This window comes from Schistocerca gregaria, chromosome 6 (assembly GCF_023897955.1).
Source record: "Schistocerca gregaria isolate iqSchGreg1 chromosome 6, iqSchGreg1.2, whole genome shotgun sequence".
Classification (NCBI taxonomy): Eukaryota; Metazoa; Arthropoda; class Insecta; order Orthoptera; family Acrididae; genus Schistocerca; species Schistocerca gregaria.
The window spans coordinates 247,895,192-247,918,870 of NC_064925.1; the positions used below are offsets into that span (position 1 = coordinate 247,895,192).

Here is a 23,679-nt window from a genome sequence, read left to right on the forward strand (position 1 = left end):
AGCTGACTGCAGAATTGTGCATTGAAACATTCCACATGGGAAAAATATATCTAAAAACAAAGATGCTGTAACTTACCAAATGAAAGTGTTGGTATGTTGATAGGAGACACTAAAAAACACACACACAAATTTCAAGCTTTTGCAAACCACGGATGTTTCATCAGGAAAGAGGGAAGGAGAGGGAAAGACGAAAGGATGTAGGTTTTAAGGGAGAGGGTAAGGAGTCATTCCAATCCCGGGAGTGGAAAGATTTACTTTAGGGGGAAAAAAGGACAGTCCTGTAACCCGGAAGGTGTACGCGATCAAAGGCAGAGCCATGTGTGAAAACACAAACGTGATTTACCAACTGATATGCCTACACTGTGAAGCTTTCTATGTGGGAATGACCAGCAACAAACTGTCCATTCGCATGAATGGACACAAGCAGACAGTGTTTGTTGGTAATGAGGGCCACCCTGTGGCTAAACATGCCTTGATGCACGGCCAGCACATCTTGGCACAGTGTTACACCGTCCGGGTTATCTGGATACTTCCCACCAACACCAACCTATCCGAACTCCGGAGATGGGAACTTGCCCTTCAATAATCCTCTCTTCTCGTTATCCACCAGGCCTCAATCTCCGCTAATTTCAAGTTGCCGCCACTCATACCTCACCTGTCATTCAACATCATCTTTGCCTCTGCACTTCCGCCTTGACCGACATCTCTGCCCAAACTCTTTGCCTTTAAATATGTCAGCTTGTGTCTGTATATGTATGGATGGATATGTGTATGTGTGTGTGTGTGTGCGCGTGAGTATATAACTATCCTTTTTTCCCCCTAGGGTAAGTCTTTCCGCTCCTGGGATTGGAATGACTCCTTACCCCCTCCCTCAAAACCCACATCCTTTCATCTTTCCTTCTCCTTCCCTCTTTCCTGACGAAACAGCCGCTGGTTGCGAAAGCTCGAAATTTTGTGTGTGTGTTTATATATATACGTTTTCTACCACAACAAACAGTGTGTCTGAAAATACCATTCCTTAAGAATTCTTTTACTAAGGAGGAAGGCATCTAGACATATATACATGTATATCTACTCTCAGCAAACTACCTACACCTATGGCATGTCATAAAGAATACTTCAGTGCTGCCACTGACTCCCCCTCCCCTCCCTCCACACTTCTCTTTTCTGTTTCAGGGGCACAGTTCTTTCGGCTATCAATTTTTAACTCATTCCACATAAAGTTAATTTTCAAAGATCACGGAAGCTCCTCACTTCATGCAAAGAATTTCCCTTCTCATTGACTTTCTTATCTTGATACCATTGCCAAATTGCGGGAGAGGCTCTTAGGTGTAACTCATTGGAGACTTATCTGTATTAACTGGATGACAAGCATGGTGGTGAAATTGACAAGTTTTTGTAGAAGGCATCTAGTGTGTCTTTCAATTCTTGCTATGAAGCCTGAGCATGCCTTTGAGCCAGAAGCATGTAGAAAAATGAAAACAGGGTGAGAAGATATGGCATATCAGTTCTGGTGAGCATGCAAAAGGATTTATTAAAATAACTTTGTAATTACAGTTTTATTCAAACAGAATAAATGCAGATAGAGATCAGTTCTTTATCTTGTTAGAACATCATATTTAAACTGCAATTTATACACTTTGACTTCAGTTAGGCATCAGTGCATTAACTTATGGTACCACAATAGTATTAAAATATTGTTTCACCTATAACATATCATAGGCTATCATCCAGTTACCAACTAATTATGTAAATGTTTTATAACAAGTCCTACTAAAAACTGAAGGTACATCCAACACTGGAAAATGTGGGAGAAAAATATTCCTATGTGAGAGAAATTTTTATTACTGATCTACAATAAAAAATAAATAAAAACTTGAAACATTTTACTATTTTATCACTAGTTTAGCAGCTGTGAGAAATTAAAATCTAGCATCTCAGTAAGACAGGGGAATATTAACCATTAAACAAAAAGAACACTGTAATGGAACTTCTTCTTACACTACGGATAAATAACTAATTAAATCACAGGAGGCTGTATTTCACAATCAAAGCAGATGCAAAATGTTAAATAAAGAGATGAAAAGAAATAAGATACTGGTGGACACAGATCTGTAACACAAGTGGTTAGTATTACTCAGAGGTGCATACTTCAACAAGACATTTAAATTAAGTCTGTCTACACTGTAATCTCATATCAGTGTGTCCTCATCTTGAGTTTCAAATACCATCAACAATGAGTGTTGTGATGATGTACGATCACTGCGGCACAGCAATGCAGTCTCTTCTCCGCCAGTACTATTAGCTGAAGTGTCTGGTGAGCCAATGTGTGTTGTAGCTGCACTGCTTGTGGAAGGCATGTCTCGTCGCCCGGAATCTGGTGAAGGGCTTTCGATGGCTGTTGCCAGAGCTGAATATGACTCTCTGTATCCTGACATGCTAGAGGTAAGTGATACGTCATCCCAAGATACATCTTTTCCACCATCACTGCCTTCTCGAGTGAGGCGACTTGAAAGCCGCTGCAGCTGCGGAGGAGGCTGGTTTCCAGGAGCTGGCGGGATGCCAGTGACAGCCAATTCCAGAACAGGCATCTGGATTGTTGGTGACTGTCCTGGGACTTGTGGTATTTCCCTTGGTTCAATTTTGATGTGGGAAACCTTTTCAAGAGTTATTAAAAAAATTAATTATCACTATTTCAATGAAAAATTTAAGAACTGTAAACAAAGCATTAACACGGTGTCTTAAAACAAAATTATACATAGTCACAATTAACTCAAATCGTTTTCATGGCACTGTCAAGAATACTCCAATCACCAAATAATAAAAGCAAAAATTGGAGAATACCTATATGAGATATATAGGGGCAGCATTATATCTACCAACCACTGAATCCAGAAAATGGTCAATGGGCTGAAATATAAATGCAAAAAACAGGTTTTAAATTTTAATCTTCAATATCTTTTAAAAAGACAGCAGCAAGTAATAACTTACACTTTGTATGCTGTCTATCTTGACAAGATTCATCTGTATTTTGTTCTTGACAAAGGAACTAATTTAAATGTTCTGACAATTTAATATTCATTTCTTCTACTTGAATGTACACTAGTGTGCAGAAATTAAAGATGAAAATAACTTTCACTTGATGTATCACTGCTAACTAACATAGCTCAATGAAACTTGGCCCACACACAGACAGAACTAGTACAGTACAGTACACAAGGTAACTGAAAAAATACGCAATGAGTCAAACAGAAATGAATTTTATTCAAAGATAATAATTACACTGAAGTCATTGTGATTCATGGTGGTCCTGTGGACATAACAGAGGGCAGGATGCAATTTTTAATACGGTGTGTAATCACCATGGACAGCAATGCTTGCTCTGTAACTTGCTCCCACACTGGCATCAAGTTTGGTAGAGACTCCGTATGGTAAGGCATTTAAATCCTCCACCAACACAGCTGACACCTGCTGGATGGTCTTTGATGCATGTGGAAGTGCTCCAATGTTTCAAGAGCTCCTCCACATGCACTGTTCATCCATAAAAATGAAGTCAGAGCTGAAAGCACCCCTGAAAAGATGCATATGGAGAACGGGTACAGTGTTCACAATAACAGTGACTGTTAATTAGACCATATTCAAAGATTTGGAGGTTTGTATGGCCATGTAACATTATACTTCTCCACACTGTAACACTTGGACTACCAAAATGATGATGATCGATAATGATGGGAAGAGGTGGAAACATGTAATGCACAGGAACACTGTCAAACTTCATCATTTTGGTGATCCAGGTGTTGTATACGGAAGCATAATGTTGGCTAGGTATACTAATCTCCAAATCTTTAAATAAGATACATACCCCAGTCAGCATTATTGTGACACTGTACTCCTTCCCCATGTGAATCTTTCTGGAGAGTATTCAGCCCTGACATTTCCTTTTTGTGGATGACAATGCACAGCTGTAACAAACAGCAGAGGTGGAGAAGCTCTTGGAATGAGAGGACATTCGGCAAATGGACTGGACAGACTATTCCCCTGACTTAAATCCCGTTGAGCACCTGTGAGACATGGTGGGGAGACATATTGCATCACATCCACGTGCACCAATGACCATACAGCAGTTGTCAACAATACTAGTGGAATACCCTACCACAAGAACTCCTTACCAACCTTGTGGCCAGCACAGGAGCATGTTGTAGAGAATGCAATGCTGTCTGTGGTGATCGATCACACACCCTATTAAGAATCATTTCACGTTTCATAATGCCTAGGGGACCATAATCAATAACAGTGACTTCAGTGTAATTATTGTCTTTGAATATAAATGTCATCTCTGTCCATATCATTGTGTATTTCTTTCAGTTACCTTCTGTACTCTACTGTACTGAACTGTAGGACTTTCTTTCTATGTATGATCCAAGTTTCATCGAGCTATGTTACTTGGCAATGACACACCACATGAAAGTTACTTTTATCCTTAAGTTTTGCAGCACCCTAAAAGGAAGCACTGTACAATATACCAACAGAACATGTAAGTCAGCAAAGAAAAATTACATAAATGTACTTCATCAGAATATCTAACTGATTAGTATCAACAAACTACTAGCAGAAGTTCTCCTAAATGAAATACACTGAGACATATTGGCTAACTGAAAGTCAGATATGTGATTTGTCAATAAAGGATTATATCTTATCCAGTTAATTCTTAGATGTAAACATAAAGGTGGTGGAATTTCTATATACCATATATTAAAACAGCAAAGTTCGTAAAAACTGTGCCAACACTGAATTTTTCACGTTTAAGTGTACCTGAACTGACTTTTTAAGATCTTATATTGTTTTCACAGTGGAAAATCTTTTATGAATCAAACTGAAGTTCTGTAATAAGATTATTCTACTTTAAGCTACTTTCTCACAATATTTTGAGAACAGCAGAAAGTTGGGGATTGGTCTATAATTAGAAGTGACTCTCTATGTATCCAATGCTATAAGTGAGAGTTGTCACTGCATACTTCACTCTTTCAGAAAATACAACTTGACTTATTGACTGGTTATTAAGGTAACTCAAGGGGGGCACCATCAAGTCAGCTCAAGATTTTTCAGTGACCTAATGATTTCTGTAATATCTTTTTAAAGCTAAAAAGAAAGAAAGAGAGAGAGAGAGAGAGAGAGAGAGAGAGAGAGAGAGAGAGAGAGAGAGGGAGGGAGGGAGAGATTCAGTGTTTTTTGAAATTCAACCCCTAAGGGGGTAAAATAGGGATGGAGGTTTTTATGCAAATACTTCATTATGAAAGCATTTTCAAAAAAAATCTCTGTAAATTTGTGTTTGGCTTCTTGGTTGGAAATAAAAAAAAATGTGTTTCAGTGTTTTTTGGAATTTCAATCCCTAATTACTCAGATGAAACAGGTTATAAGACAGGGATGTAGTGTTTCACCCCTACTGTTCAATTTTCACATCGAAGAAGCAATGGCAGAAATAAAAGAAATGTTCAAGAGTGGAATTAAAATTAAAGGTGAAAGGATATGAAGGATTTGCTCATGACACTGCTATCCTGAGTGAAAGTGAAAAACAATTACAGGATCCACTGAATGGAATGAACAATATAATGAGTACAGGATACGGATTAAGAGTAAATCGAAGAAAGACAAAAGTAATAAGAAGTAAAGTAGTTGAAATGAGAACAGTGAGAAACTTAACATCAGGATTGGCGACCACAAAGTAAATGGAGTTAAGGAATTCTGCTACCTAGGCAGCAAAATAACCCATGATGGATAGAGACTGGATGACATTAAAAGCAGACTAGCACTGATAAAATTGACATTCTGGCCAAGAGATGTCTACTAGTACCAAACATAGGCCTTGATTTGAGGAACAAACTTATGAGAATGTATGTTTGGAGCACAGCATTATATGGTAAGTGAAACATGGACTGTGAGAAAACCAGAAGAGAAGTGAATCGAAGCATTTGAGATGTCATGTTACAGACAAATGCTGGACTGATAAGGTTGTTGTTGTTGTTGTCTTCAGTCCTGAGACTGGTTTGATGCAGCTCTCCATGCTACTCTATCCTGTGCAAGCTGCTTCATCTCCCAGTAACTACTGCAACCTACATCCTTCTGAATCTGCTTAGTGTACTCATCTCTCGGTCTCCCTCTACGATTTTTACCCTCCACGCTGCCCTCCAATGCTAAATTTGTGATCCCTTGATGCCTCAAAACATGTCCTACCAACCGATCCCTTCTTCTAGTCAAGTTGTGCCACAAACTTCTCTTCTCCCCAATCCTATTCAATACCTCCTCATTAGTTACGTGATCTATCCACCTTATCTTCAGTATTCTTCTGTAGCACCACATTTCGAAAGCTTCTATTCTCTTCTTGTCCAAACTAGTTATCATCCATGTTTCACTTCCATACATGGCTACACTCCAAACAAATACTTTCAGAAACGACTTCCTGATACATAAATCTATATTCGATGTTAACAAATTTCTCTTCTTCAGAAACGCTTTCCTTGCCATTGCCAGTCTACATTTTATATCCTCTCTACTTCGACCATCATCAGTTATTTTACTTCCTAAATAGCAAAACTCCTTTACTACTTGAAGTGTCTCATTTCCTAATCTAATTCCCTCAGCATCACCCGATTTAATTTGACTACATTCCATTATCCTCGTTTTGCTTTTGTTAATGTTCATCTTATATCCTCCTTTCAAGACACTGTCCATTCCGTTCAACTGCTCTTCCAAGTCCTTTGCTGTCTCTGACAGAATTACAATGTCATCGGCGAACCTCAAAGTTTTTACTTCGTCTCCATGAATTTTAATACCTACTCCAAATTTTTCTTTTGTTTCCTTTACTGCTTGCTCAATATACAGATTGAATAACATCGGGGAGAGGCTACAACCCTGTCTCACTCCTTTCCCAACCACTGCTTCCCTTTCATGCCCCTCGACTCTTATTACTGCCATCTGGTTTCTGTACAAATTATAAATAGCCTTTCGCTCCCTGTATTTTACCCCTGCCACCTTTAGAATTTGAAAAAGAGTATTCCAGTCAACATTGTCAAAAGCTTTCTCTAAGTCTACAAATGCTAGAAACGTAGGTTTGCCTTTTCTTAATCTTTCTTCTAAGATAAGTCGTAAGGTCAGTATTGCCTCACGTGTTCCAACATTTCGACGGAATCCAAACTGATCCTCCCCGAGGTCTGCATCTACCAGTTTTTCCATTCGTCTGTAAAGAATTCGCGTTAGTATTTTGCAGCCGTGGCTTATTAAACTGATAGGTAAACTGATAAGGTAAGGAATGATATTCTCTGCAAAATCGACAAGAAAAGGAATATATGGAAAACACTTACAAGAAGAAGGGACAGGATGGTAGGGAATCTGTTAAGACATCAGGGAATAACTTCCTTGGTACTAGAGGGAGCTGTAGAGCGCTCTACGAAACTTGCCCAAAAACGATCACATTGTTCTTTGTTTGCACAATTTATCTTAGAGATATATAATTATCAGTCACTGACTTTTTTAATGAGCCTGGATCCTACGTAGACACTGGCTGCTGAATGAATCATGTTCCTTGTCTCATTAGTAATTTATTTTTCACTGCTTATTCTTAATGAATTCATTACAGCATATACAAATACAAATCTGTAATTATGTTTGGGTTTAGAATCTAATTCTGCAGCCACTTGTTTGGCATTTCCCAAATTTTTCTAATGTTTGTCAAGTTTTGTGTTCTAACTCCAGGTTGCACGTTGATTTTGCAGTTGAGGAAGTGATATTTTTTTAACAGGGAGCTGTCAATTATTGGAAATTCATTTTTGTTTCCTTGCACAGCTGTGGTGTACATATAATCTTTTGTTGTATGATACCAACTTCCATTAATCTACAGATTTCTTGGATTGTTGGATTTATTGTGATACCATTAGAAATGCTGGATATTTTATTGTTTTCAAATCTCCTATGTACACTCGTATTTTTGTAAGCATGTTGTATCATTGTTTGATGGATTTCACATCCACAGGACTACTTTTCTCATGTTAATCCATCATTTTGTTTCTTTGTAGTCAATATTTTGGTTTTAATGCCTCATTGTCACTAGCTAGTAACTACACTCCTGGAAATGGAAAAAAGAACACATTGACACCGGTGTGTCAGACCCACCATACTTGCTCCGGACACTGCGAGAGGGCTGTACAAGTAATGATCACACGCACGGCACAGCGGACACACCAGCAACCGCGTTGTTGGCCGTCGAATGGCGCTAGCTGCGCAGCATTTGTGCACCGCCGCCGTCAGTGTCAGCCAGTTTGCCGTGGCATACGGAGCTCCATCGCAGTCTTTAACACTGGTAGCATGCCGCGACAGCGTGGACATGAACCGTATGTGCAGTTGACGGACTTTGAGCGAGGGCGTATAGTGGGCATGCGGGAGGCCGGGTGGACGTACCGCCGAATTGCTCAACACGTGGGGCGTGAGGTCTCCACAGTACATCGATGTTGTCGCCAGTGGTCGGCGGAAGGTGCACGTGCCCGTCGATCTGGGACCGGACCGCAGCGACGCACGGATGCACGCCAAGACCGTAGGATCCTACGCAGTGCCGTAGGGAACCGCACCGCCACTTCCCAGCAAATTAGGGACACTGTTGCTCCTGGGGTATCGACGAGGACCATTCGCAACCGTCTCCATGAAGCTGGGCAACGGTCCCGCACACCATTAGGCCGTCTTCCGCTCACGCCCCAACATCGTGCAGCCCGCCTCCAGTGGTGTCGCGACAGGCGTGAATGGAGGGACGAATGGAGACATGTCGTCTTCAGCGATGAGAGTCGCTTCTGCCTTGGTGCCAATTATGGTCGTATGGGTGTTTGGCGCCGTGCAGGTGAGCGCCACAATCAGAACTGCATACGACCGAGGCACACAGGGCCAACACCCGGCATCATGGTGTGGGGAGCGATCTCCTACACTGCCCGTACACCTCTGGTGATCGTCGAGGGGACACTGAATAGTGCACGGTACATCCAAACCGTCATCGAACCCATTGTTCTACCATTCCTAGACCGGCAAGGGAACTTGCTGTTCCAACAGGACAATGCACGTCCGCATGTATCCCGTGCCACCCAAAGTGCTCTAGAAGGTGTAAGTCAACTACCCTGGCCAGCAAGATCTCCGGATCTGTCCCCCATTGAGCATGTTTGGGACTGGATGAAGCGTCGTCTCACGCGGTCTGCACGTCCAGCACGAACGCTGGTCCAACTGAGGCGCCAGGTGGAAATGGCATGGCAAGCCGTTCCACAGGACTACATCCAGCATCTCTACGATCGTCTGCATGGGAGAATAGCAGCCTGCATTGCTGCGAAAGGTGGATATACACTGTACTAGTGCCGACATTGTGCATGCTCTGTTGCCTGTGTCTTTGTGCCTGTGGTTCTGTCAGTGTGATCATGTGATGTATCTGACCCCAGGAATGTGTCAAAAAGTTTCCCCTTCCTGGGACAATGAATTCACGGTGTTCTTATTTCAATTTCCAGGAGTGTATATAATTTTATTCTTTTGAATCCACTACACTTCACAGGGTCGGAGTTTTGACATGTGAACTGACATATGACTTGATGTCAAGCATGTTTCTTTGCAAGTACAGTGTACTGCGATAGACTCTAAACTATGTTAGTTGTAATATTTTGATTTGTGCTAAATTTAAATTGGTTGCAGATTACTCTTTGGATAAAGTGTATTGTATGAGATTTCACGTGAGAAACCTCATATACACACATACTTATCATCAGGAGGCAAAATGTTTAGTACTGATAGACACAAATAAAAATAAAAATGATGTCTTTATCCAAGCTTTTGGAACTATTAGTTCCTTCCTCAGGGTCAGAGAGGGATCGAGTAAGAAAGGAAGTTCTACCCCCATCCTCACTACAGGTGGATGCTTCTCATATTGCAGTCTGAGTGACTTGCCTTTTCTTCTTAACTTTCCCCACTATATCCCTCTCTCTTCCTTGAGGAAGGAAGGAATAGTTTCAAAAGCTAGGATAATGAATCACAAAACTCAGAGGCATAGGCTATCTTTCTGATAATGTTCATTGCTCTTTTCTTATTGGCTGTGTTTGTATCTCTCCTTAGTCTTCTATGATGCACTGATGAGACATCAAATAGCTTTCTTTTTCATACTGCATATCCCCTTTGTCAATCAGATGTCATTCATTTTAGAAGAAGTTACATTGATGACATCAACAGATATTTTTCATCATTAAGAGAAGAAGCTCGGCTGATATCCTAGTCAGGCAACAGCTGAAGATAACACTCTGCCTCTGCTAACCAGGGGTCTAGGAGGGCTACACATCCCAGCCACAAGGCAAAATGCTAGTCTACTTGTATGATTGCCAGTTTATATAGGTACTTGGCAGTGTCTGAAACTTAAAGACATGGTGATAGCAGTAAGACAACTGTTGTTGGGGATAGTGAATCATGACACTAACAAGATGTGGGTTCCGTCTTTCTTCCCTATGGGTGGATCACTCTCACTGTAAGGTGCCAGACTACTGCAGATTAAGACTTGACCTCAACTATCACCGCCATCATGATATTTACGTGTATTTGATATGTGGAACAAGGAACTAACCAACTAACCAACCAACAAACAAACTAACTAACTAACTAATCAACTAACTAACTGACCACCACCACCACCACCAGAAACACTTCTGTCTTACTTGGTGTGTCTTCAACTCAGGTACAAAAAGGGAGACAGATGACCTCTTCAACTCATGTACAAAAAGGGAGACAGATGAGCTAACTCACAGATGCCTCATTTTTGCCACCTGATGAGGATGTCATGTCACCTCTGCCCTCTGGAGGCAACTAAGTAATTATTTAATACTAAGGCCCACAACTTAAATTTTCAGTTTTTAAGTTGCTGTCAGGATTTTTGACTTTTATGACATTTCTGTGTAATGGTTAGATTCATATGAAAATTTAATTTTGGAAAATTGTATCTTGTAAACACAGCTCATGATTTTATACTGCTGATTTACCTGTATGGCCTGAACAGTTATTGCACCTGTGTCATTCACAGGGAGAATGACAACAGATGTGTAGGATTGTGGGCAGGGATGTGAGAGTGATGCACCAGGGTAATGCAGATTTTGCATGGGTGACATTATACCATTTTGAAGGATGAATGAGGCGGTGTATTGGTTGGGCTGTAACTCATGTTAGTGCACAATGAGAGGCAGATGGAAACCTGGTGAAGTGTGTCATTAAGTTTTTCAGTGAACTGAATTTGAATAAAGTTAAGGAGTTTGATACATGAATAACAGCTGTTAGTGACTATTATGCCACTTATTCATTTACTCAGGTAATAGCCACTGGAAATTCTCAGAGTTATACTTAAACATGATAACACAGACCTATTACTATTCATGAACTTCTTGAAATTTTGAAACCTCCATTATTATTAAGCCATATTTTTTTTGTGTAATATGGTATTTCTTTGCTATTTGCTATATGGAAAGAGAAACATCCAGGCAGTGTAATGAAAATTATAACTCATATGAAAAACTTGCCATTTGAAATACATTTGCTGATAATTACTTGCTTTGTTTCACGTATATCACTTTGTACAAGTACGTTTCTTACTAGTATGACTTTGAAAAATATGATAAAAATTATATTCTCATGCTCATAACTTGTATCACTCATACATTGAAATAATCTTACAAATAACTTTCATCTTTTTGACAGTTTTTAAATGTCCAGTGTACGAACATAAATGAAACAGGGCTCTCACAACAAAACTAGCAGTTCAGCAATAGCTTTCTACATTTTCTGGAGATGAATTTGCTCCACAACATAAAAAAGGAAAATTATGAGCTCACCTCTATGCGACTTTTCCTGCTTTTGCGTAGTCGGAAAGTCTTCCTGCTTTGTGCCTTAGATCTTTGGAGTCGTGGTTTATCAGTACTGCGACTACTCATCTCTCCTGAACTTCCTTCTGTGGGGCTGCCAGGACTTAAAGGTGTTACTGATGTTTCACCTATAAGATTTGAATTAACTACCGTAAGAAACAAGTCAGGGTTCTTACTTCGTATTTTTCTCTGTTCTGTTTGGTCTTATTTGATTTCAAGTGATCACGATTAAAACAAATAGTGCTACTATCTCATTTGTGTCAAAGCTATTACTGGATTAGATGACATCAGTGTAATCTAAATTTTGAGAAACAAGTTATTTAATACTCTTATGATTGGAAATGATGAAAACTTTCTTTGCTGTGTTCAGTTGCACTAGACTGCTACTTTATTTCATTCAGATTTTGTAAGCTGTATGACAGAAAGACTGTCAGTAATATCCTGTAAGAACATTATATCCTTTTCAGCTCCATGTAACTGGTGTCAGTTTCAAGTGATAAAATGTAATGATATAATCCGAGTCAGTTGTTTTTAAATATGTTCATAAGTTTGTAGACTGCAATATAGAGGAAAGGAAAGCTACAATGTATACCAGTATCCCAGTGTGACATTCAGAAACAGCTGTCACTTGTACAAAAGATAACAATGGTTGAGCTTGTTTCCCAAAATAACAACTCACTGCAATTTGGACTGTTTCAGTATGATTACAAATAAAGTACATTTTTTCTGTGAAAACATTGCTACAAACTGACCATTTACATAACTGGATTTTTTGTTTTAACCTTAGTCTATTACAAAATTTGATAAATGCAACCCAATCAAATACTTATTATCTACTCAGAAATTCATCAGTGGAGTAGCAGTTGTCAATTAGAAATTATTTCATTACCTGTCAGCACCTGCAATTCACGAGGGTGGCAGTCAAATATTTCAATAGTAGCATTCTTTACTTACATGGAATTCTTGATGGACAATATATATTATCCACTTAGGACAATTATCAGAATGCATCACACATATTTACTGCTAATGTATTTTACTATTTTCATGGATGATCTGAAGTTCAAAGTTAGGTCTTTGAAAGGAGTCACAAACTATGTTATGATTTGAATTATGCTTATCAACTCATTAACATTATAAATGAGCAAATAATATTTTTTAATGTTGTAGTGCCACTACCTTGTTTTAGTGAAATTAATAAGAGATGGTAAGAAAGCCACCACGGAGTATTGCAATAGCAGGTATGGACTGGTAGCCACAGTGTGGCAATATGTGGATCAGAATAACAAGTACGCAGAAGGATTGTGAGGTGGCCTAGCTGCACTGAGCAGAAAATTGCATTGCTCATTAGTAATGGCCTTAGCATGTAGGTCCATGTCACCTCACCAGGACAATATTCTTCTTATGGGCTACATGACTAAGTGCCAAGTTTTGGAGTAACAAATACACGTTAGTGCCATATAAATATGTCCAAATTTTGAGGTAGAAGTCCTTCTCTGGAATCCAGCAGCACCACTATGATGCAAGAGCCACACCAGATGATGAGATGACTGGCATCACCAGTAGCAGCTGTGAGTTTTGAGTCCAGATTGGGCCAGTCAGCACCAGCACTGAGTTCCCCACATGAGGCAACAAGTCACATCCTGTGCCAGCTGTCACTATGTGCCACTGAGGTGCATGTGTGTGCAGGGCTGTATCCCGAGAAGAGGCTGTTTCCTAGTGGAATAATTATAGCACAACACACAGCAAACCACTAATGTCAAGGCCATGGGCTACTGAGGCTGTTCTTTTTTTAGGGGGGGGGGGGAGGGGGGAGAAGCAGCCAGCCATAAACCAGCACTGGCTACGGTCAACAAAGTGAGTCAACATTTGCCTTTCTGAGCTAATGATGCAGAGAGAAATTATAGTTGAATAGACACCTTTCTTTTGATCAGCAGTGTTTCCACTGGGCCTCCCAGCCACTCACTCTACTGAGTGCACTCACTCTACTGAGTGCAGCTGCTCTCAACAGAGTGGTGTCAGGAGAGCTGACATCACCGCAGTGGACGGCAGGGGGTGTACACCCCCCACCCAGTGTGATGTCCTAACTGTAGCCTATGGTATCCTCATCACAGGGGTGAGTGAGATTATTATATTCTTTTATGGTGATAATCATGGAATCAAGTGTTAGGGGACATCATAACTGGAGAGTTACTTTTGTGAGTTCAGAATAGCTGGTGGAGATCTCTCAGCTTAAAGGTAATTCTGGGGATGAATGGTTACAATCTGTGCAATGTACACAGTGCAATTTATTCGGGCATTCTCCTTGTGCTGACTCTGTAGCAGTTGTTTGTTTTAGATGTAATTACTTTGGCCACATGGCAAGATAGTGTAGAGAGTCCAGCTGGCTCATGATTAGACAGAAGAAGTAAGTGGGGTAGTACATGTAGCGATAGAGTGTTCTATCCATGTTGAATTGTTAGTGCTAGGTTTGTGAAAATAAGTGAGTGTTCAGGTAGCTCAGTTCAGGGCAGAGAATATATTTGTAAACAATAAGCTAGCAGAGAAGGATGATTGAGGTAGCAGAACCTAAGAGTGGATCCAGTGGCTGTGAACTTGATTTCTCTCTTTTCCAGTAGGTTGCCTGAGGATGTGTTGGCATTTGTAGAGGTTCTCTTGGCATTGGCTGACATAAGGCATTGGTCAGATAAACATTTGTTTTAGATAGCAATGTTGTGTCTGCCAGGAGAGGCAAAGTCATTTGTATGGCACACAGAGGTGCTGCACAAGCCAGAGACTTTTGAACAACTAAGGCATGGATTAAAACAGAGACAAAGGAAGTAGAACAGTGCAAGGGTTTTCTGTAAACAGTTGAGCATAATTTCAAAAGGGCATAATGAAACCATAGAGGATTTTGTGGAAAACATGAGGAAACTTCATGCAGACATGTGAGTTAACACATGTGAGGAAGTGAACAAGGTATCCTGAAGAAAGCCAATCAATGGGCAGTTGACACTTTCCAGAAGGGACATGTCTAAGAGGGTATGCCTATGGACCTTCATGCAGCAATCAGGTTGGTATTCAAGTATGACAAAATTATTGTTTCATCAGGGGTGAGGGATTGGGGAAACGAGTTTGTATAAAGTGTAAGATGTTTTAATTACGGGCATATAGGCACATGCAGCCTCCAGCCACAGAGTAATAGAGGTGATATGAACTACCAGCAGTTTAATGGGAATATTAATAGAGGTTGTATGGATCAGTAGCAAGGGTAGAGGAGTAACGATAGGCTTGATCTGGGTTTCAACTGTTAAACTTAAGAGAGAACCCCAGATCCAATGAAAGGCATTCCCAGTAAAAGAAAATGGAGTGCAAATGAATGTAGCAGTGGAATGTGCCATAATGTGTGTAATAGGTGGTAGAGTATAAGTTTTTGTTGGGCAAAGGGACAGTGGACGTGAGAGATTTAGTGGGTGAGAGGTAATGGAATCCATCACATTATAAGTTGCTTTGGGTAGGGGATAGTGGTATATGACCACTGGGGTCAGTAATAATGAGTTTTTTGTAAGCAGTATGTGGAAGTAGTGTCCCATGTAAGCAAGGGCTACAGTATGATTCCAGGGTTAGATTTTCTGCATCAGCATCACATTGTAATTGATCATTGGTGAGGTATAGTGGAGCTTAGTGGGAAGACATTCCAGCTAGGGGAAGCTGTTCCTGATGTTGATGTGTCATGAGGTGCATCTGTTGCGCAAGGCAATCCAGTTAACCCAGATTCAATGACACTGAGGCTTAACTTGCATAACTGTGTGTCAAGTGGCTATGGAAAGTCACCATGGATGAGTGTGGAGCAAGACTTACTGATTGGTATGTTTGTATAGTGGAACCATTGGAAGATAGTGAGTATTGTACATGTACACGGAAGGGGTAGAGGCAAGGCAATACCCATAAATGTGGGCAATTTTGGTTCTGATCAGATTACCTTGTTAAAGGAAATCACAGTGACAACATTGGAAATTCCAGATAAGCAAGACTGCCAAGCAAGAGGAGTGGGCTGTAACAGTGTGAAGCATTTAAAGGGTATCGAGGGGACACAGATGGAGGACCTGTTGCTAGGATTTCGCGACCCTTTTTTTAAAATTTAATTTAATTTAATTTTTTTTTTTATTGCAAGGGCTGTTGCCTTCAACACCAATGATGCAACACAGTATCCCTATGGGGAATGAAGCACTGGTTTATTATAGGCCATACAGAATACCATGGTCCCTACAAATGAGTTTGAAGGAGTTTATCAATCAACAATTAAGCCGATGGTATAATACAAGGAGGGAGAGAATTGTGATTGTACCGAAGAAGTATCACCATTTAAATAGTAATACTATGATGGATTACTACCCTATCCTGAACATCATAGAAATGACTGATAATCTTGGGCAGTGCCAGCAGTTCTAGACAATCGAAGAGTGGATACAATTAATTAGAAGTGGATCCAGGGGACAGAGCGAAGACTGCAATTTCAGAACCATGGGGATATTATGACTATATAAGAATGCTGCTTGGTTTAAAAATGCACCAGCGGAACTCCAGGATTTTGGTCAGTGTACTGAATGTAATGAAACCTCATCAATGTCTGATGTATGGGGATGACATAATCCTCTTTTCAAGGGATAAACAGGAATATAGGCAATGACTAAGAAAAGTATTCAAGAGGTTACAGTCAGCTCATTTCAGTGCTAAGTAAGGAGAGGTGTCACTGTGCACTACAAGAACTCAATTATTTAGGTCATGAAATTAAAAAGAGGATGTGAGGATTGATCCTAGATTGGTGCAAGATTTTCTGGTATCAGGAACAAACAAAGAATTACAATCTTTTCTTGGATTTGCAAAATATTATAGAACATTCATGAAAGGATTTGTGGATATAACAAAGCCCCTCACACAGTTGTTAAAGAAAGGTGTCAGGTTTCTGTGGTTTGTGGTTTGAAGAGTGTGATAGAGTGTTTGTCACATTAAAAGGGGCATTAATGTCAAGTCTATTGTGGATGTTTCCATACTTTCAGAAATAATTTACATTGTCATGTGATGCATCAACCCATGCTGTCAGGTGCATTTTGAATCAAGAGGTCATTGGCAAGACCATCTTACTGCTTTTGTATCAAGACAGATGAACAGAGTGGAGAAAAATGATTCAACGATCAAAAGAGAAATGCTTAGTATGGTGTACTGTGTGACATATTTTCAGTGTTACCTGTATGGAAGGAAGTTTAAGGCAGTGAGGGACCATGCTGCTTTGAAGCAATTACTAGGCACTGACGGACCTGTCCAGTAGACTGATGAGGTGGGCATTCAAACTCAGCAAATCTGAGCGTGTGAAGCAATTCACAAACCAGGGAGGAAGCATGGAAATACGGACCCACAAAAGTAGCAGTAATACAAGCACAAGATCAAGACCTGGTTTAGTGGCAAACAGCACAGATTAATGATGAAGAGTGTAGACAGTATAGCAAACAACAGCAATGTAACAAGTATGACAGATTATTATGTAGTCAGATGAAATTATGACCATGAGTGGTCGTGCCAGTGAAGTTGATGGGAGACATATTCAAGTGAATGCATGATCATGTCTTATTGGGCCATGGGGAATGATGGGAAATGAATCAGAGGTGGCAGAGAAGTCGTATTGGCGAGGACGCAAAAATGAGGTTCGTTAGTAAGTCAGTTGTGTTGAGAGTGTGCAGCATGTAGATTTAAGTGGGAAACAGGTGCTATTGCAGGACATGCCAAATGCCAGCAGGAAATCTTTTGTGTTAACCATTACAGATATTTTTTTATGTTATATTGAGAAGGTGCCAATGCCGGACCAGTAGACAATCACAATTGCGCAAGCATTGGTGAGTAGATGAGTATGGAAGTATGGAGTGTCAGAAATAATAATAACTGAACATGGGTCAAACTTCATGTCAGACCTGATAGAACTGTGTCTGTTGCTGAAGGTAAAGAAGTTAAGAACTTGTCCAGTACATTATCAAGCAAATGGAAGGATGGAACAGTTTTATCAGACGATTGGGAAGGTGTTCAGTTATTACGGGAATGGCCACCATTAAGATTGGGATGCATATTTATCTTTTATGGTGCACACACATAATTCAGAACTACACTCTAGCATAAGATTGTCACCAGTCAAAGTGGTTTATGGTAAGAAGATGCCATTGCTTTTCAACATGATTAGGCAGAAAGGAAGTAAGAGTGGAGGCTCAGTCCAAGAATCTGCAAAGGTTTGGAAGAAGGTTCAACAAACACACACCAAGACATCTTGGAAAAGCAAGAGCAACCAAAGAAGCATGTGGGAACATTACCTCAGTACAAAGTGAGCCAATGGGTGATGCAGTCAAGTCCTTATATCCAAAAAGGGTAGACAAAATAGTTTGTGACACAGTACCAGGGCCCGTACCAAGTGATTGAAACCATGCCACCTGTGAATGTGAAACTGAAATGGTTGTACATGTCAGGCATCTATAACCATTCAAGGGCGTGCCAGAAGCAGTTCAAGGCAGAATATAATGGGACCAAGGAAGGAAGCGAAGAAGGAGAAGCAAAAGAATGAGCAACAGGTATAGAAGTTCATGCATCTCAAGCACGGTACGCACTAAGGCCAAGAAAGCAGTCAAAATGTTTTGTGTTTTCAGTTGTTTTCTTTTTTGTATTGTGTAGGTGATTGGAGTGATTTTAGATGTATGTGTTTAGTATGATGAGATGTGCTGTTTGGAGACAGCAGGATTCTGGGGGAAGTGAAGGTAATAATGGTCCCTGTCCTCAGGTTGCCATGTGGAGGAGGTGTCGAAAGAAGAATGTTAGTTTTGGCAGTGCTATACCTCTTCTCCTTGGACAAAGTTGGACTGCTGTGAGATCATCATCTGAATGGAAAGTCTTGTTTTCCAGGCAGCAGGATGTGTTATTATCTACCCACAGATGGTCATTAAGTTTAGTATTCAATGTATGGGAGCTGGGGATGAGATAATGAGGTTGGAGGAGGTATTTTTGGGTTTTTAGCAGTTAATAAGTACTAACAGAATACTTAAGGAGGTATCAAAAGTATACCAGAAATTGATCAGTGTGTGTGCACGATTGATGGAACAGATGCAGAAACTGATAGGAGTAGTGTGGCATGAGTCACATAAGGTAAAAATGGGATAGACAGGTGCTGGAGGTAGAATACTGAAGACCACATCTGGGACAGCAGATGCGAGTTACAATAGTAACCTATACAAAACAATAGGAGCTACAAGGTATTTAGGACAAGGGAATAGGGTGTCTATGGAATGGCATTTAATGTGGATTGTGAGTTTGGAGAGCAGCATGTTGAACAACATGTGTGTGCTACAACAGCCTACTAAGGAAGTGCTGGATTATGTCAGAACATCAACTAGTATTATAAACTGGGATTTAGAGGCAGTTCAAGCATGAGTGCAAATGCTGGATGATAAGATAACAATGACAAGACTGTTGCAGTCACTAGGGGATGGTAGCTGGGATGCAATAGTGGAGATGATGAACATGCAGGAAGCTGTTTATCAGTCACTAGATGGGCAGTTAAGTCTGGTCTTCTCACCTGAACAATACCTGGAGGGCTTGAGAAAGGATGGGTAGAATTACCACCAGAACTGCAATTATGGGTAGAGCCAAGCAGCCAGAACTTGTGTTTCTACTACCATGGAGAAACTATGGGCATAACAACAGATAATGCACAGTATTACATGTCAGTGAGGATAGGTGGCCGATATGCAGATGCCATCTGAGTGTTAAATGTGTGATGAAGCAAGCTGGGATCTCTTTGTTTCCTCTCTTGTTTTGCCAGTTTCATCCTTAAATTCATTTTATTTTCATTTTTGCCTAATTACCATTAACAAGCATAAGTATAATCTGCATTTCCATAAAAGGGAAAGGTTGACCCTCAGTCTCAAGAAATATAGCACCAGGTCCAATTTTATGGTTAGTTTTGTGTATGTAATTAACTTCCTAATTTTTTTTTGACCATTCCTAGTTGATAATTTTGTTATAGGGTGAAACCAGTATTTGTTTCGCGACTTAGATTCCAATTATAAACATTTGGAAGAAGAACTACTAGAATCCTTAAAGTATTTATTTGGCTGTGCTCGAAAACATATTAGCAAAGTCAGCCCTTAATTAATTCCAAATAATTACCTGGTTTGTCAAAGGTATTGTTTGCATAACTATGTCTGTCAGTTTCATTATTTAAACAAATAATTCGGCCTAACCTTTGTGATAGAAGGAACTGTTAAAAAGGAAGAATTTTTTGATGTATTCAGTTAATTGAATGAGTTATGTTTTAATTGTAATTTCTGTAACTTAGTATCAGTGCCTATTATTGTGAGGATATATAAAGGACCGGTTTTTGGTCCTGAGACAGTCAGTCTGTGGCCAATTTTCAGACGGAATTATGTATTGGTAAAACTAACAATAATGCATAACAATGGAATGAGTGTAACAGAAATAGGCTTTGTGTTAAAACAATTAATGACAATGTCAGTTCAATTTATTTGAGAAGTAGGGTCACATGTAGTGTATTACTCTGCAAGAATTGTGAACTGTGTTTAGGTTTTTACTGCTCATAGATGTATAACAGCAAACTATTGTAGCAGTATGCTGATGTTGCCTCTAATCTATTAATGAGGCTTATCAACATTTACCAATAGTGAACTGGCCATATAATTGTGTAACATTGGGGGTTGTGAACAGTGAAAGTAAAGAACAGTGAAACAGAATTGTGACACTGTTGGCTAAATTATTTACAGTATTCAGTGTTGAACTTCCACCCCCCCCCCCCCCCCCCATTTTTCAGTTAGTATAACAATGCAGTATGTTGACACTGAGAACTATCAACAAAGAAATAAAGCAGGCAAACATTACTCACAGTGTACATCTATCCAGTGAAACTAGAGGCAGTTGGGAAGATAGTGCAAATGAGAGAGAATTGGGTGTTACTAGTGGTGGAAGTGGGGGCTGACACTTGGTAATGATTGAGGATGAGCTACAGCAATGCCAGAGGGGGTGGAGGGGGGGGGGGGGTTGCATAGGCATATATGCCATACTCGCAAAATCCATAAATCCAGAGAGATGAAAGCACATGCATCATACTGTTGTTCAAGGGATAAGATAGGGGTTTGTCCATGGTGGGAAGAGCTGATGCAACTGAAGCTGTATTTCCTGAAAATGGGTTTGATTTGAATGTATTCAGTACATGACCACATAGTAGTGGTTGCTAGTTGCTACGAGCAAGGACAACTTGTGAGAGTAAGCCATTTGGAGTTAAGAGCCAGTGGGTTGTTGATTAATGGGACTATGTGTGATATTTTAGGACCAACATTCCATTTACTGACTACAGTGATGCGAACTATTCTGTTAAATGTAACACAGCCGCAACTGCAATGGCCAGATGAACCCTTAAGAGATATTGCCTAAAAAAAACCTCAACTTCCTGAACAGTACCTATAAACCTAGCCTAATCCATTTTCTAAGTCAGATAATAGCCGCTAAGGAGGGATGGATCACTGTGAAGCAGTTAATGCAGCATGTACAACAGTATCAGGATGGTAGGCATTGATAACCAAGATTTTGAGTATTGCGATTCCTAGTGCCATGGTGGCTTTGGTTTTGCTCTGCACAGCTTTTATTTATCTGAGCTGTTGAGAAACCTGACCCATGGGTAGTTCAAGTTCCCTGGGCAGGAGACTAGAAATAAGTTTGAGTTTTTAAAGATTAACGGAGTCACTGTATAGTTTTTAGGGATAGCCAGTAGTGTGTATGTATTCTATAGATTAAGGGAAGAAGTAGTTGTGGTGGAGAACCACATCTTAACAAGATCTGAGAGACCAAGTTTTCTCCATGGAGGAGGGCAGTGTAGTGCCAATACCCAGTTTTAGTGAAATTAATAAGAAATGGCAAGAAAGCTGTTGTGGAGTTTTTCAATAGTAGTCCTGGACTGAAAGCTGCAGCGTGGTGACAAGTGGGAAGGATTGAGAGACAGGCTCGATGCGCTGAGCAGAAAATTGCACCATGCAGCAGTAATGGCTATAGCAAGCAGGGTGATGTCACTACACCAGGGCAAGATTCTTGTTACAGGCTAGGTGATTACGTGCAAAGTTTTGGTGTAATAAATGCATGGTGAAACCACATAAATAGGTCTGAATTTTGAGGCCACATAAATAGGTCTGAATTTTGAGGCAGAGGTACTTCTTCAGAATCCAGAAGCACAACCACAGCATCAGTGCCATGCTGGACGATTGGGCGTCACCAGTAGCAACTATAAGTTTGAGCCTGGGTTGTGCTAGTTGCCGCCAGCACTGAGTTCCTTGCAACTGCCATCTGCACCAGCACTGAGATCTTTGAGGGACTTGGTGCCTCAGTGCCAGCTAATGTCCAACTCCTGCTGGATGCTGGATGGCATACCTGTGCACAGCAGTCACCATGTGTCGCTGCAGTGAGTGCCTGTGGTGATGATATACAAGAAGAGGTCATTCCGCTGTAGAATGCCACAACACCACAACACACAGCACACTGCTGATGTCACAGGCAGGGCCTACTGTGGCTGCTGTCCATTCTCCAGACTGTCATCAGCATCCTGGGGCGCCTATGTGAGCATCTCCTCACTGGGCGGAAACAGCCGGCCATGAGCCAGTGCCAGCCAGAGTCATCAGAGTGAGGCATGTCTGCCTCACTGAGTTAATGATGCAAATAATTAAAGCTGAATAAATGATTCTCTTTATGTCAACAGTGTTCCCACTAGGCCTCCCAGCCCATCCACCATCACTTACACTATAGAGGGCAACTGCACTCAAGAGTGTCTATTCACAATGAAACTCAAAAACAATAACATCTATGACTAAACTTCATATTTGGAAGGGTGGTTCAATACTATGAGCTACACTGTCTTCTCTGAGTGGCCATCACATATTGTTTCTTCTGTTACTATTGTACATGCTGAAACATATTTAAACAGTTCAGTTATCACAGTGAGTTGAATTTCAGTGAGAAAGAATTATATACTACTTTATGAGTGGTGATGAAATGTGGCTGTCTACATTTTGCTCTGGTGATTCTTAGCCAACAACTGCGTAAACACCAAGTTGTATGGGCAAAAGAATGGCATGTACTTTCTTCACTGAAAGTGAACACAGCCATAATGGTTTGGTTGACTGGTATATGCATTTATACGCTTTTCCATGTAGTCACCATTGGACTAAATGAAAGGTGGTAAGATGATAGCCAAAATGAGTAATTTTAATGTAGATTTCTTAATGGAACCTTCATAAATGATTTGTGAGATGTACTAATACATACAATGCAACTGATAATTGTTTGACAGAATGTTTTACAATGAATGAATTTTGACACCATTATCTTTATAGTGTTTTGTTTAGTAAAGAGAATTATTTTCCGAAGAGGTAATTAAATATCTTGAGAGATATATTAAGCAACTTGAAAAACTGATGCATTTTATTAAATCTGATTTGCTTCTTCCAGTTAGATCTGATTAAAACAAATATACAAGGTACAGATAATTTTGCATACTGAAAACAGTTAAAAGATGTACCTGAACACTTAAATGAACTGGATTACCTGGTCCTAAGTTTACCAAACCTTTGGCTACCAAAAACTTGCCAGCTCAGCTTGTTTGTTTCCATGAAAGCAAAAGTAAATGTAGCCAGCTATAGGGTAGACAATAATAAACAGGTACAATATAAGCTGCTAGTTGTGAACCATAAATGTG

The 23,679-nt window shown here is 40.2% G+C and overlaps 1 protein-coding gene across 4 annotated transcripts in view; it reads right to left on the reverse strand.

Moving 5' to 3' along the window:
* Window positions 1-1,510: 1,510 nt before the first annotated feature.
* The window catches only part of LOC126278568 (protein unc-80 homolog), a 953,735-nt gene continuing 931,566 nt past the window's right edge, over window positions 1,511-23,679 (reverse strand). For all 4 annotated transcript variants that reach the window (XM_049978772.1, XM_049978771.1, XM_049978773.1 and 1 more), the window contains 2 exons: window positions 11,883-12,040; window positions 1,511-2,657 (listed from right to left, as the gene is read on the reverse strand). In XM_049978772.1, the coding sequence (XP_049834729.1) occupies window positions 2,193-2,657; window positions 11,883-12,040 (623 nt within the window). In that variant the 3' untranslated portion in view covers window positions 1,511-2,192. The remainder of the gene's footprint in view (window positions 2,658-11,882; window positions 12,041-23,679) is intronic.